The sequence below is a fragment of the Colius striatus genome, chromosome 1 (genome assembly GCF_028858725.1).
Source record: "Colius striatus isolate bColStr4 chromosome 1, bColStr4.1.hap1, whole genome shotgun sequence".
NCBI classification, from domain to species: domain Eukaryota; kingdom Metazoa; phylum Chordata; class Aves; order Coliiformes; family Coliidae; genus Colius; species Colius striatus.
Genome location: NC_084759.1, coordinates 10,783,586 through 10,810,127, shown reverse-complemented (window position 1 = coordinate 10,810,127; position 26,542 = coordinate 10,783,586). Strand labels below are relative to the sequence as shown.

The following is a 26,542-nucleotide window of genomic DNA, read 5'->3' as shown; positions in this document are numbered from 1 at the left end:
TCCTTCCGGGCCGCGCCCCACGGCGGACGTGACGCCAGCGCCGTCTCGGATGGGCCGCGGGCCGCCCGGGCGCGGCGGCTCCGCGCGGGACGCGGTGAGGCTCTCGCGAGAGCGGTGCGCGCGGCGCCATGGAAACGGCGCGCGGCGGCAGGTGGCGGCGCCGGGCGGCGGGTGAGGGCCGGGCTGTGCCGCCGCTGCCTCTCCTCCGGCGCCCTCCGCTCCCGGCAGGGCAGCTTCCCGGGGCGCTCCCTGCTGCCCCGCGCTTCTGCGGGGGTCCCTTGGTACCGCGCGCCGGTGCCGAACCCTGTGGCGGTCGGGCAGGTCCCGGTGCCGCCGTGCGCGGCCGCCCTGCCTGGTCGCGCTGTGCGGCCGTGCCCCTGAAGCTTGCGCGTGTCCTGGCCGGGGAGCGGGGCGCGAGGGACGCGGCTGTGCCGGGCGGGCGCTGCGCAGGGTTGGCGGTGCGCACGATGGGCGGCCACGCGTCCGGCGCAGCGCTGGCGGGGCAAAGCGCGCACGCATGTTCCCTGGAGGGCTTGGCAAGCAGGAATCGGCGGTAAAAGGCTGGGGAACCGGTCGTTCATCTCACTGCGCCCGTCGATCGAAGTCGTTCCTACTTTTGTCCTCTTAGGCTTCACGTAGCATCCATGAAGATCGAAACTGAATTCCTGAGCTGACTTCCTGAGCCGCGGCCACAGCCTTTGGGTGAGGAGTCTCGGCAGGAAGATGAGCGCCGCCAACTCGCAGTAAGCTCCTCTTGTCCGCAGCTCAACACAGTTCTGTCGTGTCGGACAGCAAATCTTTATAGGTTTGGAACGAGTTAAGAAAAACTAGAGTCATGCATACTTACTGTCATGTATATGTAGATTACCAGTGCAAGAAGAGAAATTGAGTGTTTGTTCACCAGTCCCTTCTAAAAGGAGGAAGCATACAAAGGATTGCTTAGTTTTTCATTAGATACTTCAGAGAAATGGTTACAGCCCTTTATTAGAGCAGGCTGAGCTGGGGGATAATAAAATCTTTAAACTGGCTGGTTTGGTGAAGTGCTATTTGCAATAACAGTATTGAAGTGTTTTGAGACTGTTAGAGGAGTGATGTTTTAATAGAGTTTTGTAAAAAAAATTCCTATGTATTTAATGAGTTTGGACAGAACAGTTTAATAAAGCCTGTGTTGAAGTTCTCAGCTGTGTTGCTCTCTAACACATTTTTTCCTCCTGTATTCAGGGACGATGAAGATACCTTTAAAATACTTATTGCTACTGATATTCATCTTGGGTATTTGGAGAAGGATCCAGTGCGTGGAAATGATACATTTGTAACTTTTAATGAAATTCTGGATCATGCTCAAAAAAATGAAGTAAGTACTGCTTTTTAGAAAGTGAAAGAGTGAGACTGTGGGAAGTACATTCCAACTTGCCAGAGGCTAAAAAGCTTAGTCCTGGTGAAGTCTTTAGCAGTATCGATCTAAATGACTAAGCTATTTATTGCAACTAGTTACATTTCTGGTTTAGTAAAAGGAATGCCTACTCCTTTATGAGAGTTTTCTTATTGTGGGGGTCTTTAGGTTGGAGGAGACTGAGGAGTGACCTCATTCATGTTTACAAGTATGTGAGGAGTGAGTGTAAGGAAGATGGAGCCAGGCTGTTCTCAGTGATGGCCAATGATAGGACAAGGGGCAATGGGTACAAGCTGGAACATAAGAGGTTCCAAAAGGGCATAAGGAAAAACTTCTTCATTGTGAGGGTGACAGGACACTGGAGTAGGCTGCCCAGATGTGTTTTGGAGTCTCCTTCTCTGGGGACATTCGAAACCCACCTGGATGAGTTCCTGTGTGACCTACTCTAGGAGGTCCTGCTCTGGCAGGGGGGTTGGACTGGATAGTCTTTTGAGGTCACTTCCAACCCTTAACATTCTGTGATTATTAAATTATGACCCTGGTTGCATTAAGGGTGTTTTCAGGTTGCCTGCACCACTTCCAGTGACATTTAAAGAGGGTTTATCACTGCCAGAGAAGATAATTGGAAAGAGTGAGAATAAGGATGCAAAATCACATATACAGAAACTGCAACTAATACCTTCTCAAAGTAATTTGGTGACAGCTACAAATTTCTTCCTGCTAGGTACCACAGGAATTAAAAGATAATGCATCTCTTTTTGTTTTGTTTCAATAAATAATTTAGTTAATGTTTATGTCATCAGGAAATCATATACTGTGTCTGTAGCTGCTAACTTGTTTTAGCTGAAGTCCAGATAGGAGGATATATATGTGAAACTCCTTAGAAGAAATAATTTAAACTGCTTGCTTTTGAGGTAATCCAACATGCTGTATTAAAATAATAGAGCTTTTTGTTACATACAGGTGGACTTTATTTTATTAGGTGGAGATCTTTTTCATGACAATAAGCCTTCCAGAAAAACAGTACACTCCTGTTTGGAGTCATTAAGAAGACACTGCATGGGTGATCGTCCGGTTCAGTTTGAGATTTTGAGTGATCAGGCTGTTAATTTTCATTCTAGCAAGTAAGTATATTCCTATAAATTATAGTGTAAAGTTGGGGTGAATGTGTTTGTGATTTGTAGAGATTTTTTATGATTTATATCCTCCATGACTGGAAATTTGAAGTTTTCAACCTGTTCATAGAATGATAGAATGGTAGGGGTTGGAAGGGACCTCCAGAGATCATCCAGTCTGAAAAAATAAGGTCTTTTTGCTACCCTGTTCCCAGTGGGAAGGGCCATTTGAGTCCTTGTGTAAGAATCTTCTTATGCTGTGCAGCTTAAGCTTAATCATAGTCACTTAGATCTCATTTGTACAGCTGTCATGATGTCTTTGTGATGATGTTAACTTGAAGAGACTGTTGGTAATTGTCCACAAATTTGCAGTTAAACTTCTTTTTTTTTTTTGTTCAGGTTCCCATGGGTGAATTACCAGGATGAAAACCTCAACATTTCTATTCCCATTTTTAGTATTCATGGCAATCATGATGATCCCACAGGGGTAATTATTATCATAATTAATTGTAATATACTGTTATATTACACAAATAATATAGAAATAGAGGCTTTTATAGAAGTACAGTTCTTGGACAGCAGGCTCGTTTTAGTCACTTGATCCACTCTTCATGTAAATATTTTGTATGTCTTTAAGAATTCTCTTAATTAGCGACAAGTAGTTAGGTGTGACATTAAAAAAAGAGAATGGAAAGAAGTTAAGGGATCCATATGAGCCGTGTTTAAATTCTTAACTTACTAGATTTCTGTCTTTGAGAACAGAATCAAGTGGTTGCCTTTCAGAAAGTTTCTAAACGAAATTCTGTCTGTAGAGACTGAAACCTTTTTTCTTAAAGAAGTGGAATATTGATACTTTGAATTGCAATTGATATCTGTGCATCTTAGATCTTCAGGGTGGATAATATAATAATGATGAAATTCTAGTTGAAAAATCAGCAACTAAAAGTAAGCAGGAAAGTACCACTTAGAGAACAGTAAAGTGTGTGTGTTGAATTAACTGCATTTAGTAACAAATAGTGTATCATGGAAATGAGTGTTCTAACAACAGAAGTTTTAAGTTTGGACCTACTATGAAGTAGTTTAACTAGATGAATTTCTGTAGTAGTTTAGAGACTTTTTTGGGGGTATCTGTTGTTTTTTTCTAAATGATTTAATATTGTAACTTCATGTTGTTCAAATGAAGCAAAACTTGTAAGGAGAAGGGATTTGTTTCTGTACCTGTACGTACTGGAAAAAAAAAAGCTAAAATATGTGGTGGGTTTTTTCAGCTGCAGAAGTTGCTTATGGGAACATATTTTCTCTCCTTTTAGAGGCAGTTTTGTTTAGTCTTTAAAAACTAAGTGTTCTGTTCAAAGCTTTTCTGTTTGTTTTTAATGTTTTCTCCAGGCAGATACATTGTGTGCGTTGGATATTTTAAGCTGTGCAGGATTGTTGAATCACTTTGGACGTTCAACGTCTGTGGAGAAGATAGATATTAGTCCCATTTTATTGCGTAAGGGTAGGACAAAAATCGCTCTGTATGGCTTAGGTAAGTATTAGTCTGCCAGACTGTGGGTGGACTGTTCATGTAATACTGAAGCTCAACAGCTCTGAGTTAAGTTGGAACAAACATACGGTGCAGCAACAAACATGAAGGTCTAAGTATTGCTCCCTTGAAGCGTATCAATTCTGTGACAATGTCAGATTTCTTCTCTTACTGCATTGTCACTGGCTGACAGTTGGGTTTCTTTTTTAAAAGAAGTAATAACTTTATTTCTATATTGTTATTGATCTTAAATGAACCCTGCTTAAGTGAGCCATAGATAGTGCCTGTATATCCAGTCAGGGCAATGTCACTCTTTAATTCTTAGTATTGTCTATTAAGTTTATTTCTTGCTATTTGGGTAAAACTTAAACACTGTGTGTTCCATGCCATTTTGGTTATATTTAAAAACATAAACTGAGCAGAAACCTAATGTCTAGTGTGTCTGTCTGAAGTAGTTCCTAGGTGATATCTGTCACAGGTAACCTCAATTTCTTTAAAGAAACTTACAAAAATTTTCATGTTTTTAAAGGTGCTCTATGGTGGATTTTCATCTTCAGTTTGTCCTTTTCTGTTTTCTCCTTCCCTCTACCTTCACTCCTTAGTTAGAATGATTATGTTTGCCTGCTTTCTGTCTAGGGAAGTGAACTATTTAAGGCCTTATTTTTTTTCTCTTTATTTTGTGTCCAGTCATGAATGCTAAACCACATTTTTCCAAGCAACTTTTATAGCTTTAAGTAAGCCCTAGTTAGCAAGGATTTCCTGTATTCAATTAAATACTTTAAAAGCTTTCAAAATGTTCTAAGACTTAGGAGTGAGGATTCTAATACCACAATGTAAGAGTTTTCAAAAAGCATTTGAGTTTTTAATACTCTAAATGGCTACTGGAGTAATGGACTAGATGCTCTGTAGAGGTCCCTTCCATCTCCCACCATTCTGTGATTACTGGACTATGCAGCAATTTTCTAAAGTATGGATGCCACTGCATGAGAATGTTGTGAGATGTTTGATCTTATGCCAGGATGATCTTGACTATCTCTGATTTAGCACTTGTTCTTACACAAAGTATGTAAACTCCATGTGGGATTTTACTGAAATCTGTTATGAACCCAGGCTATGGATGGGTTTGGGTTTCTTTTTTCCCTCGTTAAATACACCAAGGAAGTAATGACAAACAATTCGGAAGTACTGTAGAGTTTTTACTACTGTGTGGGAAAGCACAGACTTTGCAGAATTTGTGGTTTGTTTCTTATTTTGTACAGAATTTCAGAGTATGTAGAAGAGCTCCAGCACTACTCAGTAGTATCTGGTTTTGGACTTCGCCTTATGATAAAACATACTTCCTACTCTGTCAACAAGAAACAAAACACCTGATAATTTAAATTCTGCCCTTAGTTGTTTGGCACAGAGAACTGGCTAAAAGGTCTTAAACCAGATATAGTTAATGAAACTGCTTTTAGCAGTTGTTTAAAAGTAGATTGTGTTAAAATGTCTTGTTTTCAGAAGCCTATCAGTAAAATAACGAATTTATACTGTGGTCTGTTCAAATTCCTAAGCATGCATCAGAAATTTTAGGTCGTGTAAATGAAGATCTGACCTTGCCACATAGTTGTCTTCTTCCTGCTCTTTTTAATAATAGAGTTGCTAATAAAAGTACTATAAAATAAGAATTGTTTTACCACACAGAAGTGATTTAATGTTTTGTTTTGTTCACTGTAGGAGCTATTCCAGATGAGAGATTGTATCGGATGTTTGTCAATAAACGGGTAACCATGCTGAGACCAAAGGAGGATGAAGATAGTTGGTTTAACTTGTTTGTGATTCATCAGAATAGGTAATGGTATTCAATGAGTTATGGTGACTTTGAACTATATTGTACCACTTCTTTCAACTACCTTGAAAAGGGTAAGTGAGAAAGGCAGCTATGCTAGTTGGTGCTTCTTGTGAGTAGCTAGTGTCTTAAGATTCTCCTAAATGGAAGCATTGTTTTATAGCTCCTCTTATAGAAGAATCCTAAAAGAAGAGAGTTGAAATAAGTGAGTTAGCAATGTTGGAAAATCTCTTCCCAAACTCATAGTTAGGAGAAAATGAGGTTTAGTAGTGTAATGTGCATATAGTTACATCTTGTTTCCTTGTGAGCTGAAACAGCATTAAACTTAATATTGTATTTTCTATCCTTGTTTGGACAAGAATTTGACAAGTACCCTATCTTCACTCACAGTGCTATACTTCACGGTTCCTCTTGGATAGAGCATAGGTAGCATGTGTTCTTTCTGCCTACACACTTCTCCCAGCAATGGTAGTAGGAACAGACAGAGTTCTGTTCCAAATCCTTTCTTGTAATATTTCCTGATTAAAAATGCAATCTCATGTGCAAGTTACAGCGAGGCAGAAGTAAACAGATGGAGTTCAGATAACCCCATGTACTGATCTCTGTCCAGTAGGCTCAAAGAGCTCACTCCTCCTCCATCTGCCCTGTCTTCTGGAAAGGGATAGGGGGGTGATGTGTCCTGTGTCTATTTAGTGGGGTAAAACTCACTGAACTATTGAAAAAAAAAAAAACAAACCCAAACCAAAATAACAAACCCCAAAACCACCTAAACAAAAAGACTGTCAGGTGCTGTAAGCATTCATATGGAAAAAGCCCTAAAGTCTTGCAAGCAAAGAAAGAAAAGGAAGATGAAAATGAGAGAAGCAGAAAAGAATGAACTGTGTAAGTTGCCTTTTTGTTTAACCAGACAGTTTAAACAATTGTGTAAGGAGTAAATGTGAAGAGTGCCTGATAGGAAATGTAAGTCAGATGTTTTTACTGGAGTTTCTGCATCACTTTAAATTACCCTGATACTTTTCTCCTCCTTTACTCCCCCCTTGCCTACCTATGACTCTACACATTCCAATTATTTTTGTCTTTTCTTGAACAGGAGCAAACATGGAGCTACCAACTACATTCCAGAGCAGTTTTTAGATGACTTTATTAATCTTGTCGTGTGGGGTCATGAACACGAGTGCAAAATAGCTCCGTGCCAGAATGAACAGCAACGTTTCTATGTTTCTCAGCCAGGAAGTTCAGTGGTGACATCTCTGTCCCCTGGAGAAGCTGTGAAGAAGTAAGTGATCTTTTCTGTTTGTTCTTGTTTATTCCTTGCCTAAATGTCTTATGTGAGTTGTGTTGAGAAAGTAAAAGAGTGAAAAGCCTTGTGTTATAGTGTGAGTTAGCTTCAGAGTGCGACATAACAAATGAAGTAAATAGAGTTAGTGCCTAGACTTTTGCTTCACTTAGGATTAAACCTGACATTTGAAGCAAATGGAACTTATCTAGGAAGAGTTATACCCTGATGAGTTGGGATACAAGGAACTGTGTAAGTGTGTTTTTGTATGGAACAAGCACAGTCTAAATAGAACTGAAGTGTGGCAAGGCCAACCCTGAAGTACAAATTCAGGAACCTTCTTTAACTTTTAAAGTTTTGTCCTTGAAAAGCAAATGTGATTTTAAACCAAATGTGTATGCCATAGTTCTTAAGTTTATCTTCTAGTAAGTTACTTTTTTCCTTCTAGACACATTGGTTTGCTGCATGTTAAAGGGAAAAAAATGAAAATGCAAAAGATCCCTCTAGAGACAGTGCGAACTTTCCACATGGAGGATATTGTTCTGGCTGATCATCAAGATCTCTTTAATCCTGACAATCCTAAAGTAACTCAGGCAATACAAGCATTCTGCATGGAAAAGGTAACTTGTAATGCTAACAGTATATAGGTAACAGTATATGGACAGAGAATCATAGAATCATAGGGGTTGGAAGGGACCTTTAGAGATCTAGTCCAACCCCCCTGCAGAAGCAGGTTCATCTAGATCAGGTTGCATAGGAACACGTCCAGGTGGGTCTTGAAGACCTCCAAGGAAGGAGACTCCACAACCCCTCTGGGCAGCCTGTGCCAGGGCTCCCTCACCTGAACAGTGAAATACTTTTTTCTTCTATTTAAGTGGAACTTTTTGTGTTCCAGCTTCATCCCATTACCCCTTGTCCTGTTGCTAGATACTATAGAAAAAAGGGATGTCCCAACCTCCTGACACCCACCCTTTAGATATTTGTAAATATTAATGAGATCTCCGCTCAGTCTCCTCTTCTCCAGACTAAACAGCCCCAGTTCCTGCAGCCTTTCCTCATATGAAAGATGTCTGGGGACAGCCTTCTGGGGAATCAGCCAGTCTTCCCAGTTTGGTGTCATCAGGGAACTTGCTGAGGGTACACTCTATCCGTCATCCAGGTCGTTGATGAAGATATATAGGAAGAATAAGGTCTGTGACTGGTTTTGAGACTGGAAGATGAGAAATCTTGTGTCTTGCTCCATGTTATTTGAGATGGACCTAAACAGTGTTTCCATAGGAAGCTAATTTCATGACCTTGACTGCAGCCTTAGCTTCCAGTTTCTTTGACTGTGATACCTATTGAAGTATGCTGGTACTGCTTTATCTGTGTCATCCATGTACAAAAACTCACTGTGGGGCAGAGTTGGTTCCAAAGCACACACACTTTGAAACCAGCATAAATACAGGCCCCTAAACCCTGAGAGCTGGACTGTGTGGTGGGAAGTAGCAGAAGTAACTAAACAGGTTTATGAACTGCTCTCCGTTCTTAGTCCTGTATAAGTTTCCTCTGCTTTTCCCTGGAACTAGAAATGTAGGAAAGGATAATGGCTATAAGGTAAAGTAGCATGAGTGATCAGTGATGTAGATACTGCTGGACTACGCTATAGCTGAATTGTAACCCTTTCATTGTGTCTTATTTCTCATTCATTTGTATGGCTTTTGACTGTACACTGGTATCTGTGTGTGTTCAGGACTGAGAGCACATCCTATAATTATTTAGGCCACTCACTACAAGAAGGACATTGAGGTGTTGTAGCATGTCCAGAGACAGGCAATGAAGCTGGTGAAGGGTCTAAAGCACAAGTCTGATGAGGAGTGACTGAGGGAACTGGAGGTGTTTATTCTGGAGAAGAGGAAGCTGAGAGGAGACATGATCATTCTCTACAACTACCTGAAAGGACATTGTGATGGGATAGGGGTCAATCTCTTTTCCCCAGTAATGAATGACAGGACAAGAAGAAATGGCCTCAAGTTGTGCCAGGGGAGATTTAGATTGGAGATGAGAAAGAACTTTTTCCCTGAGAGAGTTGTCAGCCCCTGTCCCAGGCTGCCCAAGAAGGTGGAGTCCCTGGATATGCGGAAAAGCCATGTAGCTGAGGTGCTGAGGGACATGGTTTAGTGGTGGGCTTGGCAGTGTGAGGTTAGTGGTTGGACTTGATCTTAAAGGTCTTTTCCAACCAAAATGATTCTATGATTCCATGATTCTGTTTATTTTTGTAGCTCCCTCCTGCAGCTGGATGTATTGTAAGTTATACTTGAAGGTTGCAGGCATCTATAGGAGAAATGGAACTGAATTTGTAATTCTGCATCACAGATTGAATTGATGCTGGACAGTGCAGAGAGAGAACGCCTGGGGAATCCCCGCCAGCCAGAGAAGCCGCTCGTCAGATTGCGAGTAAGAAATGGTTCCATTTGGATTCTTCGCTTTGAAAGGTCACACCTAAATTTTCTTATTGTGTACGGGCAAATAGAAATCACCTTCATACCATGCCTCTGTTTGCCTGTTGTATAAGTAGTATTCTGTGGTAAAGGATCAGATTGGTCATAAATGGCCTTTACTGCTGGTCTGAGTAAGGACATCAAAGTGGCTGTTTACAGAGTTTTTCTTGACTCAAGTTATTCTGTGTTTGTTCTTAACCTAATTTATGGGAACTTTCCTGAAGGCTAGTAGGTTATGAATCTGGGCTGTTATTAGTTAATCTGTCAATATTAGCTAATACTATCCATTAACTGTTCTGCATAGTATGATAAAACATTAATTTTAGGGAGACTGATCGTTTTTGCTTTATTATTCTCTTTGAGAGGTAACAAACTCAATCTTGATTTGTGTGACTTCTGTATTTCTGTTGGTTTCATAGTTACATCTGTCCTTTCCTCCCTTAGGTTGATTATGCAGGTGGCTTCGAACCTTTCAGTGTCCATCGTTTTAGCCAGAAGTACATGGACAGGGTGGCAAACCCAAAAGACATCATCCACTTTTTCAGGCATCGTGAACAGAAAGAGAAAAATGGTAATTAGCAAGTAAGGCATTACTGGCTTGCCTTAGTTTGAATTCTTCTTTCTTTATTTTCCTATTCAGCTGGGTGTCTACCATCTAGTGGGTAGGGGAGGAGTGAAGATGCATTGTCTCATTTAAGTCTATATATTGCAGAAGTATTTCTGTTCTATTTCTGGATTTGTCTAAAATTTACTCCTCAACACAGCATGTTATTCATGAGTAATTCCTTTTTTGTTGACCTCAAACCTTACTGAGTTGCTTATGGTAATACACATAGCCCCCCACCACACTGACTTACTCCATGATTCTCTGATAATTTCCACGAAAGGCATTAAACATGTCACTCCTGAGACTTCTGCCAATGAGGTGGCTGGTTTGGGGCATTCTGTGGGAGAAGAGATGGGAGCTGTGCTTTTTCTCTTTTTTACTTTTATGGTTATAGTTGCTAATAGTGCAGTTCCACAGGGATTGGTTCTGGGGCCAGTCTTGTTAACATTTTCATCAACGACCTGGATGAGGGACAGAGTGAACCCTCAGCAAGTTCGCTGATGACACCAAACTGGGAGGACTGGCCGATTCCCCAGAGGCTGTGCTGCCATTCAGCGGGTTATCAACCAGATTGAGAGTTGGGCAGAGAAGAACCTCATGAGGTTCAACAAGGACAAGTGCAGAGTCCTGCAGCTGGGAAGAAACAACCCCATGCATCAGTACAGGCTGGGAGTCAAACTGCTGAAGAGCAGCTCTGCAGAGAGAGACCTGGGAGTCCTGATTGATAATAAGCTAAATATGAGCCAGCAATGTGCCCTCGTGGCCAAGAAGGCCAATGGCATCCTGGGATACATCAAGAAGAGTGTGAGCAGCAGGTCAAGGGAAGTTCTGCTCCCCCTCTCCTCTGCCCTGGTGAGGCCTCATCTGGAGTCCTGTGTCCAGTTCTGGGCTCCTCAGCTCAACAGGGACAGGGAAGTGCTGGAGAAAGTCCAGCACAGGGCCACCAAGATGATCAGGGGACTGGAACATCTTCCTTATGAGGAAAGGCTGCAGGAACTGGGGCTGTTTAGTCTGGAGAAGAGGAGATTGAGGGGAGATCTTGTTAACGTTTATAAATATCTAAAGGGTGGGTGTCAGGAGGTTGGGGCATCCCTTTTTTCTATAGTAGCTAGCAACAGGACAAGGAGTAATGGGATGAAGCTGGAACACAAAAAGTTCCACTTAAACGTAAGAAAAACTATTTCACTGTTGAGGTGAGGGAGGGAGCCCTGGCACAGGCTGCCCAGAGGGGTTGTGGAGTCTCCTTCCTTGGAGGTCTTCAAGATATACCTGGACATGTTCCTATATGACCTGATCTAGGTGACCCTGCTTCTGCAGGGGGGTTGGACTAGATGATCTCTAAAGGTCCCTTCCAACCCCTACCATTCTATGATTCTAATTTGTTTGTACCTAAAATGATGATGGAGGAGATGTGCTTGAGAGGTGTTTGTGTATTATAAAAAGGTATGACAGCGTTTTGTTTGCTCTAATTAGTCCTGTGTGTGAGGTGCTTTTGGCTCATCTTTTCCAGGTATGTCTCTATTCAAGCATTTGTGCAAAACAAATAATAGCAGTTGCTATTGTAGCATTTCTCACTGTGCCTAGAATTTGTAATAAATGGTTAGTAGATGTTGCCCAAATACTGGATTTGTAATAGTTGCTAATGAAGATACAGCTGAACAAGAACATACTGTGCTAAAGAACTGTTTAGTATTTCACAAGGGCATTGTAAGCACTCCAGGTCTATTGACAACTTTTACTTATGCTGTCAGTTCCAAACATCGTATTTAATGAATAAAAACAGCTTTTAGGGAGGCTTTTTTTTTCTAATTAGGCTGTTTTGATCTGATTTTATTCTGTTTTGTTGGTTTTTAATAGTTATGTAATCAGATGAACATTTTGGAATATGAGATAGCACATCTGTCACCATGCTTCAGCAATACACTTTCATTTTCCTACTTAACGTGCGTCTTGGTTTCAGGAAGGGAAGGTAAAAAGAATACTGTGGTTCTTTGCATTGCTTTATTAGATGTCCTCTGATATAAGAGAGGTAGGTAATGAAGCAGTTGAAACCTTCAGGACATGCACATAATGCAGTGGTTCAGTACAGGTGATAGTAAGACTTCATGGTTTTAGAAGTTATTATCATTTCTTGTGTCATAGCAGCTTACAGTACCAGGGCTAACAAAGCTATGTTTAGTGCTTGCTTGTGGCTGGTGTCTGGAAGCAAGCTGTACTCACTTTTTATTACTTTGTGTGGCATGTGGCTGATTCTCCCTTTCATTCTTCTGACATTCCTACCTTGTTGCCCAAGAAAGGGACAGCCTTAATGAACTGTGAACATTTTCTATTGGAAAAGTCAGTGTGTTTTGGAGGAAAGCTTCTTCTCTAATACCACAGTTGCTTATAAAAACCCTCTTGTTCTTTGAGTCCTTTGTTTTCCTTCCATTTGTGGTCTCCTAGAGTTCCCATTATAATGACCTTCAGGACAGAGTGTTCACCTTATCCTTCCTATAATAACTTGGTAGTTACGAGAACACTCTGTATCTGCTAGAGATGGAGTTGTGCAATTATTGCATCTTTATGTTGACCAGTGTTTCCAGACATTAGACTGCAGTTAGGACAACTACATAGAAAAAGGACCACAGTTCTTAAGAGGCCAATATTAACCTTTTTTCCTGTTACTGTCAGAGGGATGATAACTAAAGCATAGGTGATACGACCACTGTGTTTTTTCTGTTCTAGAGAACGATCTTAATTTTGGAAAACTGGTTAGCAGACCTGCTTCTGAGGGGATGACACTGAGGGTGGAAGACCTTGTAAAGCAGTATTTTCAGACAGCAGAGAAGGTAACTTTCAACCTTTTATGATTATATCTTAAATTTAATATAATCTTCTTATCTTTTTTGTGCTTTCTTAGTAGAAGTAGTGTGTCCTGCAAGGGCTCTAACAATCACCAAGAAGTGACTTTATTTCTTCTATAACTATATGTGAGTTTCTGTATGAAGTATGTGACTTACACTATGCACAGCAGTTACTTGTTAGCCTACGTGTTGTATAGGTGTACAGGGTATAAACACATGCTGATTTGAGAACATTGTAATAACTCTTCATGTCAACTTGAAGTATCTGCCTTGTACTAAATAGTGTCATGTTCTTACAGGAGGGAAACACAAGGCAGTGCACTCTGAGTGAGACTCTGCCTCGGTATATTGTAGAGTCAATGTGAAACTGGACCATTTACTACTACCAGCTTACTTGGAGTAACTTGTTACTTTGCAGTAGATTAGTGTCCTCAGACAAAGTGCAATTCCACACTGTGTTTAAAGCAGAAAAGGAAGAGAGCCACCTAATAGTCTGTTTTCTCCCCACTCTTTTGTTGAACTTATTTTCCTTTCCCAACACCAGGGGAGTAACGTCTCAGAGGTAAAAAATAATCAGTGTCAGACACTCAAACACTTGACCTAGATGATCAAGCTCAATTTTCAGAACATGTATTATAGAAAGTCATTAGAGCAAACATTCCTGAGGTAGATCTTCCAGATTGTGTCATGTTTCATAACCCTAAACACGTGTTACATGTCAGTGTTAGGATGGCATAGATCATCCCTGGAATATGATAGTCATTCTGAGTTCTCTATTTCAGAAGTAGATGCGTCTTCAGATCACAGAACCAGAGAATGTTAAGGGTTGGAAGAGACCTCAAGAAATCATCTAGTCCACCCCCACTGCCAGAGCAGAGCACCTAGAGTAGGTCACACAGGAACTCATCCAGGTGGTTTTTTAATGTCTCCAGAGAAGGAGACTCCACAACCCACCTGGGCAGCCTGTGCCAGTGCTCCCTCACCCTCACACTGAAGAAATTCTTCCTTGTATTTCTTTCGAACCTCTTATGTTCCAGCTCGTACCCATTGCCCCTTGTCCTATCACTGGACATCATTGAGAACAGCCTTTACGTATTTGTAAACATTAATGAGGTAACCCCTCAGTCTCCTCCAAATTGAAGAGCCCCAGCTCCCTCAGCCTTTCATCATAAGGGAGATGCTCCACTTCATCGTCTTGGTGGCCCTATGCTGAACTCTCCAGCAGCGCCCTGTCCTTCTTGAACTGAGGGGCACAATATTCCAGATGCTGTCTCTCAGAAGTCATTGCTAGACCAATCTCCATCATCTTCAGTAAGTCATGGAGAAGAGGAGAGATACCTGAGGACTGGAGGGGAGCAAATGTCACTCCAGCCTTCAAAAAGGGCAAAAAGGAGGAGCTGGGTAACTACAGACCAGTCAGCCTCACCTCCATCCCTGGGAAGGTCATGAAACAACTTATCCCGGGTGCTGTCTCCAGGCATTTAAAGGACAAGAGGGTCATTAGGAGCAGTCAACATGGCTTTATGTGATTTAGACCCATCAGGGAACAAAAGACCACAATTAGCCTCAAGTACCAGAGAGGCTGAGAATTGCCAAAGGGCAGGGAGAGCTTAATTGCCACTTAAGGTCCAGGACAAAACAGACCAGGCTACTGGTCTGGGGAAAAAAACAGAAAATAATGTAATGCAACATCAACTGAAACATAACCAAAATAAAACAACACAGAGTGGTACAACGATGAAGAGTCCGACCAGCCCTTTAAGAACACCTTCTCCCCACTCCTCCCCTCTTCCCAGGCTCAGAACCCTGATCCCAATGTCTTTACCTCCTCCCCCCTGAACAGCCCAGGGCAGCAGGGAGTGGGGGTTTCAATCAGTCTATTCCTGACAGCTTCTGCTATTTGTCTTTCCTCAGGGCAGGTGGGCTCCGCACCAGTCCTCCCTGCAAGTCCGTGGGGTACCTCACACACACACAGGGCAGCCCTGCACATTTATCCCAAGGGCTGCAGCTCCTCTCTACCTCTCGTGTGGGGCTGCTCTGCGGCGTGCAGGCTCTCCAGCACAGCCTGGGCCATGGCCATCTCCCCACACAGTCCCTCGCCCGTCTGGGCTCACTCACACAGAGCTGCTGGTAACTCTCGGTCCTGCCATGGCCCTCCATGGGTTGCAGGGGTACAGCTGCATTCTCGCCACGGCTTGCAGAGGGGTCTCTGGTTTATTGCTTCTCCTTCCTTCTTTCTCCTCTGACTGTGGGGTCCATGTGGTCATCTCCATCTTGTATCACTCTTACACCTCCTGCCAGCACTTCAAATTCACATCCCTAAATAGTGATGGCAGAAGTGCCAGATTGGCCCAGCCGGGCTGGAGGTGGGTGTGAACCCAGGAGCCCAGGGACAGTCCACAAACTCTTTACCAGGTCTTCACTGCAACCTGCTTGTTACCAACCTCCCCTTGTTACCAAGCAAAAGCTACTCCTTACTAAACCAGGACACTTTACCAAAGGGAAAGTGATGTTTGACCAACCTGATAGCCTTTTATGAAGATGTAACCAGGTGGATAGATGGTGGTAGTGCAGTGGATGTGCTTTATCTTGATTTCAGTAAAGCATTTGACTCTGTCTCCCGTGGCATCCTTGCACTCCTAAATCCCATGGGTAGGAGGAGCAGTATCAAAGACAGGGAACTGCACCATTCTTAGAAAGATAAAGTTTGCTTTTAATCTTTTCTCCTCACTTACTCTGTAAAATTGTCCCTGTTAACTCTGCCCTCCCAACTTGTTTATACATTATAAACAGCTCGTATGTAAACAGTTACTCTTCCCTGCATTTGAGGCTTGCTTCAGCAACTCAACATCTGTCAGGACTTCAAAGAATCTGTTGATGTTCTGGGAAGGCTTGCAGTAGAGAGATAATCCACTTTAAGTCAACACTGCTAAAGAAAGAAAGAAGGGGAAAGCATATTGTACACCAAAATGGTGATAGGGATCTTAAACGTTGTGTTTGAGACACCTGATCTTCCCAGCTTAGGGAAACAAAAGAGTTCTTGGGGTCTGAGGTGACACAGAGCTGTGCTTAGATGTTAAAAAAATATTAGACCAAAAATGTCCAGGAAGGACCAGATTCTGTTCAGTTTCCAGTGCTACTGCTAAGCTGGGGCCTGGGAACTAAAGTCACTGCTGTTTGTCAATATAGTAAGCTGCTTTATTTTTTTCTTCCTCTGGAAGAAAGCTAATTGTTGAAATTTCTGCATCATTACAGTCACTCTTGAGATGCTGTTCTTCTTTTGCTGTAAAATTATCTTACAATAGTTGTAACATTTATTCCTTTAGGCAACATTATTTCAGGGAAGATTTTATGCTTCTGATGCAACCCTCGAAACAGTTCCTAAGGGACACCTGGAAGGATCAAAAAGCATTCATAGGCATATATAATGCTTATTACTAAGAAGTTATCTGTGCTGCAGTTTACAGACAAGAGAGGCTGCTGTTTAACATCAATGGTTTCATTCTCAGAAAGTCTGTTCCTTGGGAAGGAGCATAGAGCTACAAAACTACACCAGTAGTATCTGCTACTTTTACTAATTAGTGTCTGTTGTAGTATCTTAATGTCAAATTTCTTGATGAATATCATCTCACTTGAGGAACACGTGAGAACTCGTACAGAACTGCATCTCAATAGAGTAGGATTCTGCTTGAGAGCTCTTAATGCTTCATGGTTATAATTTGTCTTGCTCTGTAACTGCCATCTTTAAATGTTAGATTTTTACAGTAAAACTAAGTACTTTAGCATCTGTAATAATTCAAGGCTGGTGTTTAATAGTGTTTTCATGAGTGCAAGTCAATGTTAAGTTTAGAAAAGGGAGAGGAAGCAGGAAAGAGCACAGTTTACCTTCTCTCAGCAATACGTTCCAGCAAAATTATTTTAGTGTGACTAGCACTGTAGTTTTTTTTGTTTATGAAACTTCTTTGACAAGTCTGGAAAATACTCTGTTAAGTAGGTGTAAGAGGATTGTAACTGTATTATGATAAGTAACATGTTTGCTTGTTGCTGTGCTTTTCTCTGAAGTTGTCAGTGCGCGTTACTGTTGTTGGAACCAACTTGATGTAATTATCTGAAGCAGCAGGAATATTGCTTACCCTTTGTGGCAAATGCTTCTTAACAAAATGTTTTCCTTGATTTATAAAGAAAGTACAGCTTTCACTTCTGACTGAAAGAGGAATGGGAGAAGCAGTGCAGGAGTTTGTGGACAAAGAGGAAAAAGATGCCATAGAAGAACTGGTGAAATTTCAACTAGAAAAAACACAGAGGTTTCTAAAGGAGCGTCGCACTGATGCAGAGGAGGACAAAATAGATGAGGAGGTAATACTCTGTTAATGTCAATTCCTGAGGAGAGGCCAAGACAGATAGAAAACTAAGAGTGCTCAAACCTGCTTTAATGGATTTGCCTTTGTGTTGAGCATGTGCAACTCTCGCCTCTGTTCATTTTAAGGAATTAAATATGATGAGGGTGTTTTAAATACATAGTTTAAAAGTTGTATTGAAAATGAAGTTTAGATATGGTTGTACTAATTCTCATTTCATTTGCACCTGCATGCATAGGAAAGATCTATGACTAATATGTAGAACCATCTTGCCTGTGAGAAAGATGGTAGATGTAATCTCTTCCATATTGGCTTAAGGAAGAGTACAAGAACAGGACAAGTATAAAGGAAACTTACACTTCAGGTGCTTCACTAGCTTCTAACTGTGTGCAGCTCAGGGTCTCTCAGAGACAATCCTGGTTTATCTGTATCTATAACTTATAATAAACTTCTCTGTCGGCTTGTTGAGCTTCCCCATGAGTCCATGTATTTAGTTGTAATATTCAACCATTGTAAGACAGGTTGTTCTTCAGTTTAACTGTGCACTGTATGAAGAATCATTTGGTGGAGGGAGGAAAGTTGCACCTACTTGTTTTCTTGCTAGTTGCTTTAATTAACTGAAAGAGACTATAAACTATCAATGCGTGTAGACTTTTTGTGCCACTTTGGAGTTCTATTTTGATTGTATTTTGGACTAACATCTTTCCCTCTCACCCATCATATCTTTTTCCATGCTTGACAAGCTGAGCTCTCTTAGTGGTACATATACTGCAATGTTTGTCTTTTCTCAATATCATTGTTTCTTGTCTTGCTTCTTCATCTCTACCCCTTCTTTTCCAGTTGCCCATATTTCACTATTCCTTACTGTCAAATTTTGCATACTCCTCTTGAACATACTATCTTCTTCTTTTCATCATGTCTCAAGCTTTTTTCTCCCCAGTGATTACTAGAATTTAGTTATCAGTGGAATATTATTATAGAATGTGGGATTCTTAAACTGTAGGACGACATGAAAAGGCTCTGAACAAACTGTTACATTACTCTTGCATTCTTGTTTGCCTCTCACATGAGCCTGGCAGAGTTCAGTGATAAATGCTTCTCACTGTTTTGATTATTGTATAAAACAAACTGTTATTCCGATGGCAACTCTCTTTATTCAGGTGCGAAAATTCAGGGAGAGCAGAAAGAAGAATACCAAAGAAGAGGATGAGGAAGTTCGTGAGGTAACTCCTTTAACTTTTGAACATAGGCTGAAGAGTGAGATGGTGACTTGTGGGTATGAATAAAATCACTTAGGAGTCCTTCAACAAAAAGTACCTGACTGCCCTAGGGAAGATTAGTAAGTCTCTTTAAAATCTTCCTGGTTATAACATGTGCCTGAGCTACTGCTTGATTTGGCTTTTGAGATCTTTTGTGCAAATTTGTGAACCTGAATGTTCAATTGTTTTTTTGTTTGAGCTGAGATTAGACCAGGCAGGTGACCCTTCAGAGATCTGTCAGCTTAAACTGTTTATGATCCTCACACTGGTGGACATGTGAGTGGTGTTGAGTGATATTACTGGAACAAACTGCTATTGTTGGTACACCTTTAGGTACTGTTTTCCTGATCATCAAACTTGGATCTCCCAGAGATACATATCTAGGTTATGTATGTCTTTCCAAAAAGAATTGCCAATGGCTGACAGCATTAGTGCTTCTTTGTCTTTGCAAGCTATGTGGGGCTGGAATGAATCTTTGAGAAGTCTCTCTGGAGTGAGATTCAGTTCTCCTAATCAGAGGTATCTTCACGTGAACTAGTTGTCTTAAGCACCTACTGTCATCAGTGAAGATGAAGTCAGTGGAGCCCAGAGGGTGATTCCTCTGAGCAGATGTACATAGCTGAACTAGGATGACCTGAACTCTTCACCAAACTCCACTGACAATGTATTAACTATCTTTAGTTCCATATCAGACCTTGGCTAACTGTATATAGACATCTAAATTAAATAGGCTAAATCTGTCCCTGCTTTTTGACATACTTGCTTTCCCTCTAATACTGTGGATTTGGATCTTCCAAGCCTCAGTAGTTTAGAATGCTATATCACAACTAGGATTTAACAATGGTGCATTTCATCATTTAAGATTCTTTTTCCTACAGCACTTATTGATGATCTTAAAGGTCTTTTCTAACCATAATGATGTGTGATTCTGTGACTTCAGGCAATGACCAGGGCTAGAGCCCAGAGATCTGAGGATGCGGTTCTTGTCGTGGCCTCCAGTGACGAGGAACTGATGGATACAGGGATGAAAGGCACTGCTGATTCAGATGATGGCCTTCCTGCAACACTGAGCCGACGAAGGAGTGGGGCAAGAGGTAGGGCAAGAGGTGCAAGAGGACAAAATTCAACGACAAGAGGTTCATCTCGAAGGGGAAGAGGTAAGGAAAACTTCACTTTCTTAGTACTGAAGTTGCTGTCTTTTCTTTTCTTCTTTAAAAGGTATCTCCCTTGGGATATTTCCATCAAGTGGAAACGTTGCTTAAGGACTCCTACTGGGAAAAAAATATTCACAAATATTTTTACTCTCACGTTACATACAGTTGACTGCCTTACAAGGTTTAAGTTGTGACTTTCACAGCATGATGAAAAGAAAACTGTCTTACTTCCCAGCTATGGAAGCATCATAGACTCTTAAAAGATGCCTTATTGGGAAGGTTTGTGCAATGAAATGCACGGTTAAACCTTTGTAACTGCTAAAGCTAGTGTATTTGATCCATATAGAGAGGAGGTACAGATCATCTCCATCCTAATGCAGTTCACAGGAGATTTCATTCTTTCTAGTGACTGAGAAAATAGGGAGTGTTCCCTAAGCAAAATAAATAACTCCTCAGCTATGTGTGATTGTGCAATTTACAGTGATAGCAGTAGTTCCATTCTATATGAATATATATATACACACACATGTAAGTAAAAATAAAAAGGGCTCTTTGGACTGGCTCAGTAATACCCTCTCAGTAGTATGCCTGAGAGCAGAATGAGCTGAAGCAAAAGCAGCCCTCTTGGGAGTGATTCAAGAAAGAAAGTGAAGGAGTGAAGAGGAATGTAGCTTTTTAAGTGACTTCTCACTCAGTAATGATAGACTAAAGGGGGGGAAAAAAGCATAACCACTGATCAGATTTGCATGTTATTTATTATCCCTACAGGAAGCACTAGCCAAGAGTCAGCTACTAGCAGCAGAACCTACAAGCCTGTATCTGTGCCTAACAAGAATAAGACTATCATTGATGGTAGGCCTTCCATCTGTCTTTGTCTCTAATCTGCTCTCTCAAGTTGTCATGAAGGTGTTTGTTTAATGATGAAGTGTCTTAATTGCCTTTATTAGTCCTATTTGTCTGTGAGATGCTTTTGTTTCTAGTGAAATAGAATAGCTAACAGTGGTGAGAGAAAGAAAAATGGAGAGGCCAAAAAAAATGATGTCCTGCCATCCTGGGGTAAAATGAAATGTGTCAGGAACTTCTGCCTAGAACTGGAAACAGGGAACATCATGCTGTGTGCAGTTCCTTAAGGAGTAAGCACAGAAAGAATGTCACTTCATAGCATGTGTTTTCTGTAGAATATTCCTCAGTGGAGGAAAAGTTTCAGCATGACTGATGTTTACAAGTTAGTAAGCTTTAATGCAAATCCATTTAGTCTTACATTGTAGGAAGTGTTAGAAATGCTAGTTTTTAGTAGGGAAGAAAAACTTCTCTGCAATTAAAGCCACGTGTGTGAGAGTAGCACTTCTGTGCCACAGAGGACAGGCTCTGAGGAAGCAGCAGAGGTAATCTGAGTAGTCCACAAGGAAACCCTGCTCACTAATCTACATGTGAATCCCCTACAAAATACCCAGAGACTGGACAAGTTTTAAATCAATCATCAAATTCCTTAAGTATTAAATTGGCCAGCAAATGACTGAAAATGCTGCAGAGAAATCCATTTTAGCAGATGTGTTGATGTCTAAACTGTTAGACATGCAGGAATATCAATTGCAGTAATATTTTTCTCTTCCTCTTGACCAAAGTTACTGAAGAGTTTTCAGCCAGACTGAGAAGCAGCTGCTACTGTGCAGAGGATTAGCTCCCTGCTTGACACAGTCTGGCAAAGGTTTCATTCTATTTTGTTTTGGATTTGAGGGGTTTTGCTTGTTTGTTTCACAGGGTGTTTTGCAGAGGAAATGTGTACTAAGCAAGTCTTAAATAAAAGGAAGGACAGTGTTGTTTGTGTTTTATTGTGTGAGCACTTTAAAAACATTACATCTGTTTTATTCTAGCCTTTAGGTCTTTGAAACCAGAGTCCTCCTTGAATTCATCTAAATCTTACTCTGAGGTAAAAAGCGTCTTGTGTGGGTGAAGTTGCTCTGCCTCTTGCTCTCTTTTGATTTGTGAATCAGAACGTTAGCCTAAACCAGCAGATGTTCCCAAGCTGTCAGTTCCAGCAGGAAGTTTCTGCATGTCAATTTGTAGACCCTTTGTACTCTTTTTTTGGTGTGGTGTTTGAGAAAAAACAGAGACAATGTTTTACTTTTAACTTTAGTCTAAGGTACAGAGTGTATATACATAAGGATTTTGGGGATGACAGCTCTGGCACAGGCTGCCCAGGGAGGGTATGGAGGCTCCTTCTCTGGAGGTTTCCAAAGCCACCTGGATGCTTTCCTGTGTGACCTGATCTAGGTGGACCTGCTTTGATCAGGGGGTTGGACTGAATGATCTTTAGAGGTCCCTTCCAACCCCTACCATTCTGTGATTCTTTCTGCAAAATCAGAGATCTGAAGAGCAAAACTTGTGCTGTATTTACACGTTATACAGTTCTAGCTTGGTGCCCTGTCAGATGTATATTATAGCTAAGTTGATGTATGACTGGAAAAGTCCCAAAGGTGTTATACTAGAGTACTGTAGGGTTCTGCACTATGTCTCAGTAACAATAAATCCTGAGAAAAAGCTTTATCGTATTTTTTTTCAGGATATTGTAGATGATGACTCTGATCTAGAAGACATTTCTATTGTTCCTTCTTCCAAAGCAAAGCAAAGGTCAGTGTGTTTGCTTCCTGAGTCTCACCATGGCTGCCCTGCTTCTGGTTGACAAACAGCAGAGTCCCAGGATCTGACTGAAACAGAGGTTTTTAAGGCAATTGTAACACTACATGGAGAATTTATGTACAGTTTTACCTTTTAATGTGGATGATCTTGTCTATAACAATGGATTGATCTCCTGATAGAGATAAGCTAGGTCAGAACTCTAGACTTAATATCTTAGTTTGACAATTTGAATCCTTCTGTTTATTGTTTATTTCTGTTCACCCTTAATCTGTGTATTGGTGATCCAAATCTAAGTTCAAGGGAAAGTTACTGGAATGTCTGGTCATTGACAACATACTGATGCCTTTGGGTTTTTTTTCTCGTTACGTTTCAAGGTTGTCGACTACATCTTCATGGAGTAAAAGAGGTTCCCAGAGCCAGACATCTAGAGGAGTTGATTTTGAGTCAGATGAGGTATGGTATATAGTGGTCCTGTTCACCTTTTATGTTGTGTTATTTTCTATAGCAAACTGATTTACAGCTATTGGAATGAAGCAGTTCAGAGTAAAACTTAAGTATATATTGTACACTAGCAGGGCTGGATTATTGCAACCAGCTTTAGTTAGAATATATACATAATAATCAAAAATAAGGCTAGAAGGGGCCTCAGGAAAACATTTAGTCCCTTTTCCCTTCAATTCTTAAGCAGTTAATTGTCATTCCTGAAACGTGTGGAATGAGTTATTTTGCTTGGGGAAGAAAGTAATCATCATCTCTTCTAGGGCTTGGCTATGGACTTCCATCTCTTTATGCATTTTCTTCTTGGAATAAAGGAGTTTTGTGTTTTGCACTTCAGAACTGCTGTTTTCCAGGGTGTTTTGTTGTTTTATTGTTGCAAATTGTGCAAATACACTTAAAAAAAGAAAACTAAAACACTATCTTAAAATTTAAGGTGTCTACTCTTGCAATATATATCTGAACTGCTAGAAAATGGTTTCTTCCAGAGTTAAAAGAGTAGAAGTTTATTCACAGTTTTGCACTGAATAAGAATCTGCAGTTTGTGGTCATAGACTAAGGATCCCAGCATTAACAATATCAAATGCTGACCACTTCAGAAAAGGCATTACATTCTTGTCCCTTCTGTCTCCACTGTCTTATCTTCTTGTAGCTGAAATAAAAAACTAAGTGTTTTCTTCAACATGCAAATATTACTGAAGAATGGTGTGTGTTATGTATATGGACACTGAGGCACGTGCTGCACACAGACTCACAGAATGATAGAACAACCCCATGCACCAGTACAGGCTGGGGATTGACCTGCTGAAGAGCAGCTCTGCAGAGAGAGAGACCTGGGAGTCCTGATTGATAATAAGCTAAACATGAGCCAGCAATGTGCCCTCATGGCCAAGAAGGCCAATGGCATCCTGGGATGCATCAAGAAGAGTGTGGCCAGCAGGTCAAGGGAGGTTCTGCTCCCCCTCTCCTCTGCCCTGGTGAGGCCTCATCTGGAGTACAGTGTCCAGTTCTGGGCTCCTCAGCTCAAGAGGAACAGAGAACTTCTGGAGAGAGTCCAGCACAGGGCCACCAAGATGATCAGGGGACTGGAGCACCTTCCTTACAAGGAAAGGCTACAGGAACTGGGGCTGTTTAGTCTGGAGAAGAGGAGATTGAGGGGGGATCTCATTAATATTTACAAATATCTAAAGGGTGGGTGTCAGGAGGTTGGGGCATCTCTTCTATAGTAGCTAGCAACAGGACAAGGGGTAATGGGATGAAGCTGGAACACAAAAGGTTCCATTTAAACATAAGAAAAATCTATGTTACTGTTGAGGTGAGGGAGCCCTGGCACAGGCTGCCCAGGGAGGGTGTGGAGTCTCCTTCCTTGAAGGTCCTCAAGATATACCTGGACATGTTCCTATGTGACCTGATCTAGGTGACCCTGCTCCTGCAGGACTGGACTAGATGATCTCTGAAGGTCCCTTCCAACCCCTACCATGGTAACAGTTTTTTCTTATGTTTAAATGGAACTTTTTGTGTTCCAGCTTCATGTCATTACCCCTTGTCCTGTCACTAGATGCAACACAACAAAGTGATGCCCCAACCTCCTGACATCCACCATTTAGATATTTAATGAGAACATTTTCCTAGGTCCCACCTGAAATGCAGTTTGTTCCTCATTTCACAGGAGCTGTTCTGATCATACTGATGTAAACTCACTTACTGCTCCCAGCACATTTGTGACTTGGTCTTTTAAATCAGTGGATAATGTCTTTCATATCAAAACTAACCACAACAAGTCTGTCAGAAAACATGGGAATAACGTGTCCAGGCTGTCTAGCTTAATCCAAAGGTGACTTGACTTTCATGACTCAGAATTCATGCTGGTTGTAGTAATGCCCTCTATTTGCAAATTGCAGGATGAATTTGATCCGTTCAAGAGCACTGCAACAACAAGAAGAACTAAGTGATTCCTGGCTCACCATAGCAAGAGAGACTGTGGAAGTCAGCAAAGAAAATGGAGAGCAGTTGGCGCGGCATCCTCTGGGTGACATTTCTCTGTAACTGCTGACTGGCCTTCAGTTTTCACTTCTACGAAATGGTTTTGGCTCTTTTGGTTTTGATTTTTTTTTTCCAGTGGCACCAAACCTGGTGTAGTGGGATTTGTTATATGGGGGGTAAGGTGCTCAGAGAATGGACTTTGTTTCTCAGAGATCACAGTGGATAGTTTTTGAAAAGTTACTTCTGGCTCGTGTAACTCCTGATGCACGTGTCCCAGGAAGCCTCAGAGCCTCAGCAGGGCCTCAGTAGTGAATGACAGCCTGTTCCCAGGGAAATGGCAGAGGGAGGGGGGATCCACACTCTGATGTGTATTTAGGGAAAGGGAATAAAAAAAGATGTTATTCTTTTTTCAGTGCTTCCAGAGTGCATTTCTTGAGCTTGTTTTCTAATTGGTGGTAGTTCTCTTGAGTGCTGTTGCACACAAGTTTTTGATAATTTCGATTGCCTGAATTGATGAGCTCTAGAGCTTCATTTCAGACATTTCCTAAACACTTTTCACTTTTTAAATTATGTAGTTTCAGAGTTAACTCTTACAAAAAGCAGCTCCAGTGGACCCACTGCTGGTAGTCCTGTGCAGCCACTTCTTCGGCTGTCAGCAGGTGCTGGGAATGGTGCAGCAAAGGTGAGGTGAGCAGGAGCAGGTACCAAACTGACAAATCCACTCCAGCCTCTTCTCTGGTAACAGCCACACTTTGGAGAACAGTTTAGACAATTCATATTGGGTCAAAAACCGAACCAGAAGGGTGATGGGAGACAGAGAGGGGCACAGGGATGAGTTGCGGCCCCAGCGGGCTGCCATGGGGTGTTTTCTGTAGCCCTCTGTGGATGCTTGGGCTGGGCCTAACCCTGTATGGTGGGACCACCTCCTTGGGACACAGGGTGCCCAGTCTGGCTCTGAGGAGAGGGGGGCTTGGGCTTTGTGATAGGAGATTCCCATCCTCTCCCCAGCAGCCTGGTTGCAGAGGTGAGGAGGCCTCCTGCTCTCCTGGAAGCATCTGCTTTTCAAAGGCAGGGGCAGCTCTGGCTACATGTGCAAGGGTGCCCTGCTAGAGATGAAGGGATGAAGGGGAGTAAGTTGACAAAACCAGTAATTTTTGCTGGAGTGGGAATTCAGGTGCATGGGAGCAGAACCTGCTAGATGTGGAAGAATAAGAGATGGAGTTTGAGTGGCAGAAGCCAGAATGCCCTTGTGAGTGGGCCTGCAGCACTGCGAAGGAGTGGGATTGGGAAGCTGCTGGAGCAGCTCCATGAGTAAGGGGCTCTGTTGTTGTAGTACTACTAATAATTTTAATGAAAAGGAATATAAAAGTGGAAAAAAAAGAAGTGGTGCACAATGCAATTGCTCAGCCTCAGCCACCAACTGAGCAGCAGGCAGCTGCTTGCTCACTTCTCCTCCTCCCTGTGGGATGGAGAAGGAGTGGTAGACACAAAGGTCAAACTCATGGGCTGAGATAAGAACAGTGAAATAACTGAAATCAACTGAAATATAATTGTAATGAATATAGCAAAAAGAGAGAAAAAAAAAC

At 41.7% G+C, this 26,542-nt stretch overlaps 1 protein-coding gene across 5 annotated transcripts; it reads left to right on the top strand.

Annotated features, from left to right (window-relative positions):
- The first annotated feature begins 13 nt into the window (after positions 1–13).
- MRE11 (MRE11 homolog, double strand break repair nuclease) lies at positions 14–25,364 on the top strand. Of its 5 annotated transcripts, none has more exons than XM_061991418.1 (20): positions 14–94; positions 629–743; positions 1,222–1,354; positions 2,357–2,517; positions 2,908–2,995; positions 3,895–4,036; positions 5,750–5,864; positions 6,952–7,137; positions 7,586–7,757; positions 9,493–9,573; positions 10,062–10,188; positions 12,949–13,052; positions 17,250–17,423; positions 18,586–18,648; positions 19,625–19,841; positions 20,607–20,690; positions 21,713–21,768; positions 22,402–22,469; positions 22,853–22,931; positions 24,875–25,364. In XM_061991418.1, the coding sequence occupies exons 2-20, from the start codon at positions 724–726 to the stop codon at positions 24,923–24,925; spliced, it is 2,121 nt and encodes a 706-aa protein (XP_061847402.1). In that variant the 5' UTR covers positions 14–94; positions 629–723; the 3' UTR covers positions 24,926–25,364. The 5 variants fall into 5 exon arrangements, with proteins under 5 accessions (XP_061847402.1, XP_061847391.1, XP_061847418.1 ...); XM_061991407.1 differs by having other exon boundaries at positions 93–171; XM_061991434.1 differs by lacking the exon at positions 24,875–25,364 and adding an exon at positions 23,626–23,973 and having other exon boundaries at positions 93–171.
- The last annotated feature ends 1,178 nt before the right edge of the window (positions 25,365–26,542 follow it).

Excerpts from the sequence above, each read along its gene's own strand:
- MRE11 (XM_061991418.1), top strand. The coding sequence starts at position 724 with ATGAGCGCCGCCAACTCGCA. Across the intron at positions 744-1,221 it reads ATGAGCGCCGCCAACTCGCA|GGACGATGAAGATACCTTTA; the intron begins GTAAGCTCCTCT and ends TCCTGTATTCAG. Across the intron at positions 13,053-17,249 it reads ATTTTCAGACAGCAGAGAAG|AAAGTACAGCTTTCACTTCT; the intron begins GTAACTTTCAAC and ends TGATTTATAAAG.